At 34.7% G+C, this 8,068-nt stretch overlaps 1 protein-coding gene across 1 annotated transcript; it reads right to left on the reverse strand.

Moving 5' to 3' along the window:
• Positions 1–2,756: 2,756 nt before the first annotated feature.
• LOC145583183 (uncharacterized) lies at positions 2,757–5,057 on the reverse strand. Its single transcript, XM_081640360.1, has one exon. The coding sequence runs from the start codon at positions 4,332–4,334 to the stop codon at positions 3,027–3,029; it is 1,308 nt and encodes a 435-aa protein (XP_081496486.1). The 5' UTR covers positions 4,335–5,057; the 3' UTR covers positions 2,757–3,026.
• Positions 5,058–8,068: the final 3,011 nt, after the last annotated feature.

An 8,068-nucleotide genomic window follows, 5' to 3' on the forward strand; every position in this document is an offset into this window, starting at 1 on the left:
AAATTATAGGTATAAGCCAACATAAATCTATATCATTTTAACACAATAATTATAAAATCAAATTATAATTAGGATACTTGTCAAAAAAAAAAAAAAATTATAATTAGGATAGTAACAGAGAGTAGAGAGAAGATATTTATAGAGAATGATGTTTGGTATCCATTCGGTTTTCGGTTTGAATTTAAGCCAAATCCAATCCGATCCGAAATATAATTTGGTTTTCAAATTTTCAATCCGATCGGAATTACTCTCCCTGTCCAATCCAATCCAGTCCAATCTAAATTAAAATTCGGCTATTTGAATCCAATCCGAAAATTCGAAATATAATACGTTAATTTTTATCTTCTAATACGGTAATTTAAAAAAAATAAAGAAGCAATTATAAAATACCATTTGTCCAAGCCTGAAAATTAATACAAGTCTTGAAAATAGTGATAATTATCATCATCAAGTCAATATTCATTATTACTAAGCTAGAACAACTACGAGGCATCACCATTACAACAATTACACCATGCACATAATATCAGAGCAAATTACAAGGCATCACCAATGCATCACCAAATATTAGCATTCAGTAGCAACATGTTAATTAAAACAGTGAGGCAGCCTATTCATAAATGATTAATTTTACAATTCGGTTTTCGGTTTGGTTTGGATCCAATTACGGTCAATTTGATCCAATCCGAAAATCCAAATTTAAAAAAAATCTCAATCCGATCCCATCCGATTTAAAGTTCGGATCCGATCCAAATTGATGATTTGGTTTAGTTTGGATTGGGTTGGATTTCGGTTTTAATCCAAATTAGAGGCACTCAACATTGTAGGTTTGTATAGTATGTGTGGATGAGACTTGAGAGCTACAAGGACAAATGATGTAGACAGTTTTGATCTTAAGTTTTGAATGTAATCCCATAATAATTTAACTAACTATATTAATTGATTATACGCTGCACAATATGATATTACAAATGACAAAGAACAGGGGCGGATTATTGTTAGGGCTGAAGAGGGCTTGGCCCCTGATAACTTGTGGAAAAAAAAAATTATACTGTACTTAGTTTGAAGGCCCATTAAAAAAAAAACTGATTGTTTTTCTTGTTTTCCTAGTAGCATAGAAAAGGTAACTAAATATTGAGTATAAACACCCTACAACCCAATTTCCAAAAGTACTGACAACTCATTGACCCACAAACCCTTTCCTTTTTTTCTTACTCCACGTTTATTCATTCAATCCTCCTTAAACAATTGTTAAAGGTTTTTCACTTTTCCAAGGGAACAATTTTTTTTTTTTTTTTTTTTTTATTTTTATTTTTTATTTTTTTTTGGTTGTTAAAATAAATTTCTATTGGTTAGTTTGTGTCAAAAAGTTTGAGCACTAGAAAATAAATTGATAATTTTAGGCGAGAAGACGTTATTAAGGTCAATAAATTACTCTGTTAAAAGTATAAAGTTTTTGCTTTCATACTTTCGATTTGTCGTTATATATTTCTCTATTAATACGAGTATCTATCAATTAACAAGTTGTTTTTAACTTCTTAGCATTTATAATATAATCTCACACTGAATTTGTAAATAATTTTCATATGCTTATGTTAAAAAATTATTGGCCCCCAAAAGATAAAGTTTCAAGATCCGCCACTGACAAAGAATAATAGGAGATGCCATGAAGGATTCGAATGATCAAGGAAGTTATGGACTTGTGGTGCTTGTTACTAGGGCCAAGGCTGTCAGCTGCATTTCTAAATTTTATTTCAGATTTAATTTTCTTGTAAAGTTAATATCATTTCAATTTTCTAAGTATGTCAGATAAATGTTCTCTTTTTCAAAAGATGTTATTTGGATTTTTCTAAGACTCTTGAGCTTTGACCTAGGCTTATTTAACAAACTTTTACCAATTACGGAATTGAAATAATAAACAAGGTTTAAGATAAAATTAGGCCTACTAATGACATGTTATCTTACCAAGCATAGCTTGGTTTAGTGATCAAGTTTGTATCTCACAATCAAGAGGTTATGAGATCAAACCCCACTAAGAGGCACCATTGGGGTGGAGATTCCATTATCTTTCCCCATCACTTTCAAAGTGTCTAACCCGTTAATCCGGACCGGAAGGACTTGTGAGAGGTTCACACGTTCTCTTCAATTTATTTTCAGTTCAGTTCAATTTAGTTCACTTCGGTAAATCAGAACAGCCCCAAAGCTAAGGAAAAGGTTAGACTAAAATTACTACTAGTAAAAGAAATTAAAACTTTACTTCTCATAACTACACAGCTATGGAATCAACCCCATTAGGGAATACTTTGAGACCGGAATTTCTTAACTGAGTTAACTCTACCCTCCTCTCCCAAGGGGGCCTTCGCCTTACTTATAAAGTTATAAAGAAACGAAAACAAAACATAAGATAGGTTTTATTTACCTTTTTTTTTTTCCACTTCTGTTTGGGCCACTGCTACCAGAGCTCTTAAAGATAGAATTCATGAGTTTCAGTAGGATTGAAAAAAAAAAAGAAAAAAAAAAAAAAAGTCTAAAGTGCAACAGAAAGGAATGCAGTAATCAGGAGTGGGTCACCATATAGAAAGAAACCATAAATGGACCTTATATTAAATGCATTATACACAGTAAATTTTACAAGCTTCAAAGATTAAATAAGATCAATTTAGAAGCTGGTATGTTGGCCTAATGGTAACATCAGTTACACTGCCTTGCAAGTTGAAAAGTCAAAGAATCAATGGCAAGAGAAATCTTCAAACAAGTTGTATAACTCAAGTTCACAACACTAGATTTAATTATTGAAATAAGAAATCCATTACATACTAGTTTAACACAACAAAGACAATACAATTACAAGTGACTACATATATGTCAACTGTATTGTTGATTTCGAAATGCAACTGTGAGTTCTTTGAAATGCAATTGTGGTTCCAAATCATTCAATGACGCAAAACCCATCATTCTCTTCATATAGTTCATCAGCCTTCTTCTCCTTGGAGCATGAGAATCCCCACTATCTAAATTCTCTTCATCTAGTTTAGCCTTCTTCTCCTTGGAGCACGAGAATCCCCACTATCCATATCTGAGGTTCTAGAAGGGTCGTGCCTTCGCCTTGAGGTTGATGTAGAGATGGACACCAAGGAATCTATCTCAACAGCTGTATCCATTGTTTGGCTTTCTCCATGAATTGCAGCGGCTATGCTTGAGAAAGAGTCGCGGTCATCTACTGGTGGTGGCTGAACATCTTGGCTCCTTCTTGGTGGAGATCGATGTAGATATGCATCAACATACCTATCTGCAGCAGCAGCAGCCGCGGCTGCAGGTGAGAGAGCAGCACCACTTCTATGCAACTGTCCTCTTCGGTAGGTTAAAGGTGGAAGCCTGCGAGGGAGGATCTCAGGTCTGTCCTGCGTCAAGTCAACCACTTCATCAGGAGCTATGGGAGGATTTTGCTCCCTACGCAATGCACGGCTAGTCATAAACCGATTCAGGATAGAAGCCCTTGTAGGCATTTCTGCATCACCATCAGCATTTGGGAGCTGAAAATAATCCCTGGTTAATTCAAAACGAGCTCCAAGACGCCTAATCATCTCCTCCATAGGGAAAGATGAGGCTGTTCTTTGAATAGTTTGCCTCAGGCTCTCAACTCGTCGTGCTGAGGGCCTCCCCGGGATCTTAATACCTAAATCTAAATCATCCTCTGGCTCATGAATGTGATTTCCACGTCCATAAATTGGAGTAACATTCTTAACCGAGACTTCTCCTTTACAGACAGGGCATTCCTTGGCATCTGAATGAATTTGCAACCACCGATAGATGCAGGGCCAACAAAACAAATGGCCACAACAAGTAACAACCGGTTCTTTGGCCAAATCAAAACATATATTACAATCGAAAAAACTACCCTCCTCCGAGTTAGGCTTTTCAACATCTTTCTCAGCAACCGAATCGTTCTCTACAGGAATTACATTGTTCTCACAAGTCTTGACCACTTCATGGCTTCTTAGCTCAGCAGTAACACTCCCTTCACCGGCTAGTATCGTTCCACCATTATCCTCTCCATCAACACCCGAGCCAACACCAGGATCACCACCATTAACATCCGGCTCGACCATTAATCGCAGAGAATGCGGTCCCAACGGAAGCTGGCCTTGCATCCAACGCCACCGATGCCTACTTCTCTGCCTAAGAGCCTCCCTAACATAAGTTGATTCCCACCCAATAACGTTCACCGATTCGCCTGATGACGGCCCCGTTCCTGGGCCTATCACGGGCGACGGGGGAGACCCAGGCCCTAAATTTAAGTCCAAATTCATCAAATCTTCCGTTCGATCAGCCATCACTTCTCAAACAAACACCGATTGGGGAAAATTGTAAACCCTACTCTAACTCCCTAATTGAACCCAAAATTCAATCAAAAATCTCAATTTCAACAGCATAGCATCTCAAATCTCCTACCAATTCTGGAGAAAACCAAAATTCGATACAAACCCTAATCCTTTTCCATCAATCAAGAATGACCCAAAAAGACCAAATTACAACCAATCAAGAAAACCCCGGATGGAAAAAGACAATTAAAACATCTTAACATCAAAAAATAAGAAAACCCAATTAATTGAGTTTCAAAACAACAAAACCCAAGAAAAAAATTTCGACAACCAATTATAATTCCACAACCTAATTCAACAAATTAAAAGTGAAATTCAAGAAATCTTGAAAGAACAGATAGAATGAAACCTGAAAAGTAACGAATAGATTTCACCAGTGCCTGGTAAGAGAAAAAGATTGAATTTTTTGCATTGGTTTGAAGGGAGAAGAAAGTTGGGGTTAATTGGAAGTGAGGAAATCCAGAAACTGCAGCATCAAATTCTCTCCCTTTTGACTTCAATTGGGCGATCGAGAGGAGCAAAGAGGAGCCATGAGAGAAGTAATTGAACACCCTTTTGGAGCAGAAAGAGAAGAGAGAGAAAGAGAGAGAAGGAAGGAGAGAGAAAGAGAAGAGGAAAGTCAGCAAAATTTTGGGGGAGTGTAAGAAGACAGTTTTTTCTGAAGTGAAAGGAAGAGGTGGGTGTTCTTCCTTTCTTGGCCTTTGACCATAAAAGCCCATTCAATTCATGGATTGGCCTCTTGCATTGGTTTCAAGGTGAGACAAACCCATTTCTGTATGGCTGTAATTCCTGTAAAAGCTTAATTGAATTAAGATGTCAATTCAGGTCATTGATTGGGTTTGAATTGGGGCAATTTTAAAATTAACTCTTGCTAAATTAATGTGTTCGTGCAAGTCAAATCCTAAATTAAATCACTTTGAGTTAAGTTGGGTTGTTTCAAGTCGGTTGTGTTGTCTGTTTTAACACCTTCATCCATTTAGATATATAGTGATGTATGCGAGATTTGTTGATGCACGAATAACAAATAAATTGAGGAAAGTTGTATATTATAATAATAGTTTTGAAACCAAATTACCAATACACAACTTACCATAATAATCATCTTAAACGTATGGTAAGAAATGATAAAGATAAACAAATGAAGGTAGGGAATGAGATAATAAAAGATGAGTAATGGAGGGGGGAGAGTTTGGCTTGGTAGTCAAAGCTATCTTTATTTACGAGAAAGAAAACAGTAATATTCGTTTATTTCTCCCAACCTAGTTCAAATCAAATGTTATTAATTAAAAAAAAACATCTTTTCCAAGAAGAATTACAAAATAAAAAACATAAATTAATGAAATCATGTTTAGAATAGTTGGGAAATTTTTTCAGTGTGAAGTTGCCATGTGTACAATCATGATGTTAATAGTGCTTAATTGTTTCAGTCTTAATCTATTTTAACTTAGTTTGGACTTATTTAGTTGATTTTCTCATTCTAGCCATAAGAATCGTTTCTGACAATTTCATCAATGTCAACTACAATATTAAAATCAAACAACATTTAATATTGACTTTCATGATAACAAATATTAAAATCGGTATCAACATATTACGAATCATTAAATTCAACAAAATCCATGAGAAAATATAAGATCAGAATATTTATAACAAAATGAATTCACCCCCAAATCTGCAAAAATTGATTCCAAAAAAACCCTAAAAATCAAATAACACGCAATAAAACCAATTCAACAATGATTAAGCAGTAATTAACTGAAAATAAGTAAGTAGAAAACTTAATTGTGTAAAAGATGACAAATTTAAAGAACTATAAGAGATTTGGGTCGATTGATGCTGGCCAACGCTGCCTCCTCTTTCTTCTACAGAAACCCAATTACTGGTGTGTGTTTATTGTTGTTCCAAAACATAACCGATGAAGCTAAATGGGGGGAAAGACGGAGAAAGAAAGGAGGGCTATAAAGGAGGAATTTGGGACAGTCGCACTACGACCAATTAAGGGAGAGAGAAAAGTAGATAGAGAGAGAATGACTACGATATCAACATGAATGGGGCCACTGGGTGAAATAATAAAATTTTTCTGATTTTGTCTATATATAATTGTAAAAAGGTGATGGGGACCACATTATGTCACTTTAATATTTCAAAATGTAGCGTACATACCATTTTAGTTATTTTAGTACCATTACAACCGTTTATACTTCACAATTCGATGATACCGATGCTACCTTTCAAAATATTTACGTAAATGTCATGTTATGTATGTAATTACACATGTTGCACTTCCTCTATTGTTATGTAGGGTATAATTGATTAAAATTGTTTTGATATGTAGTTTCTAAAAAGTATTTTTAATAATATTTTATAATGCAAAATTAATTAAAGATTTTAAAACATAGAGAAATACATTGAAACATCAAAGAAAATAAAAGGGAGTATACATTCTACTTTTAATATGTGTGCCAAATTATAAGAGGATAATAATTTGAGATTGCAGATTGCAATACCCATATCTATTTCGAGTTACAACTAACACATGCTAATGCACAACTTTGATAGTTTGATCATATATATTTCAGTAATTACAAAAGCTTTTTGAAGGCGCCCAATGTTCATTTGTAGTATCAAACCTCTCGATTTTTGGATATCTTCTAACCTATATTACTTTTATTTTAGTCCTTCCGTTCTAGAATAGTTGAACATATCAACCTTGACACACTTTTCAATGCACAAGTTTGACCATTAACATACTTCTTGCGTTTCATTTTAGTTGACACATTTCATTTAGGCATGTTTGCCAACGCATAATTATTTTTTAAGCATTTGCAAAAATTATAAAAATTTGATACTTTCTCTATTTCTGAATAATTAACCTGGCACACATACATGCCAATGCAGTAGTTTGACCTTGGGTATTATAGGCGTCATTCAAAGCGCGCCTACGTTAAGCATGTTGTGAATATGCTTGACATTCATAGGAAGTGGGAGTTGACATATACAATTTGGGACACGATTAGGGACAAAGCAAAGTAGGGAGTCGCCAACAAGTTTTTTAAGGAACTTTTAAACCGTTCACGGATCATTTAAGGCAACCACGAATAAGGGACAACGAAAGGTAACAATGATTGACTCAAAGTTACACCCCATTCATAATCCATGAGGTTACTACTCCATATGGTTCGGAACCACGAAAGGAGGATCGGGGATGATGGTACGAAGTAAGTCGTGGAGTCACATTTGCCCGTATTGGTCTCTACTCGATTCTTATAGTGAAAAGCAATTCCTGCGATCTCAAAGACATGCAAACAAAGATTCAATTTGCTCCAAATTAATACAGGCTAAATTGGTTGAATATTAATGCAACACTTAATTCTAAAATATTGTGATCACTTCGATTAAATAACAAGATTAAAAAGGATCCTAAACCGGTCGTCCAAATTATCTTATTAGGCGGTATATTCAATAACATAGTCCCTTTAAACATGCAATATGGTGATCAATAAAAATATAATAAAATTAACTTCAACATTGGAAGCAATTTAACAATAAATCGTTAGTCAAATCAAATCATAATAATAACTCTAATCATGATACTAGCAATAAGAATAAAAATAGGAGTAATTAAGTGAATTAATTACTCACTTTCCGCGTTTCTTTAAATCGCTACATCATGAATAAATTGTTAG

The sequence above is a fragment of the Chenopodium album genome, chromosome 15, assembly GCF_948465745.1.
Source record: "Chenopodium album chromosome 15, dcCheAlbu1.1, whole genome shotgun sequence".
Lineage (NCBI taxonomy): Eukaryota > Viridiplantae > Streptophyta > Magnoliopsida > Caryophyllales > Amaranthaceae > Chenopodium > Chenopodium album.

Excerpts from the sequence above, each read along its gene's own strand:
- LOC145583183 (XM_081640360.1), bottom strand. The coding sequence starts at position 4,334 with ATGGCTGATCGAACGGAAGATTTGATGAATTTGGACTTAAATTTAGGG.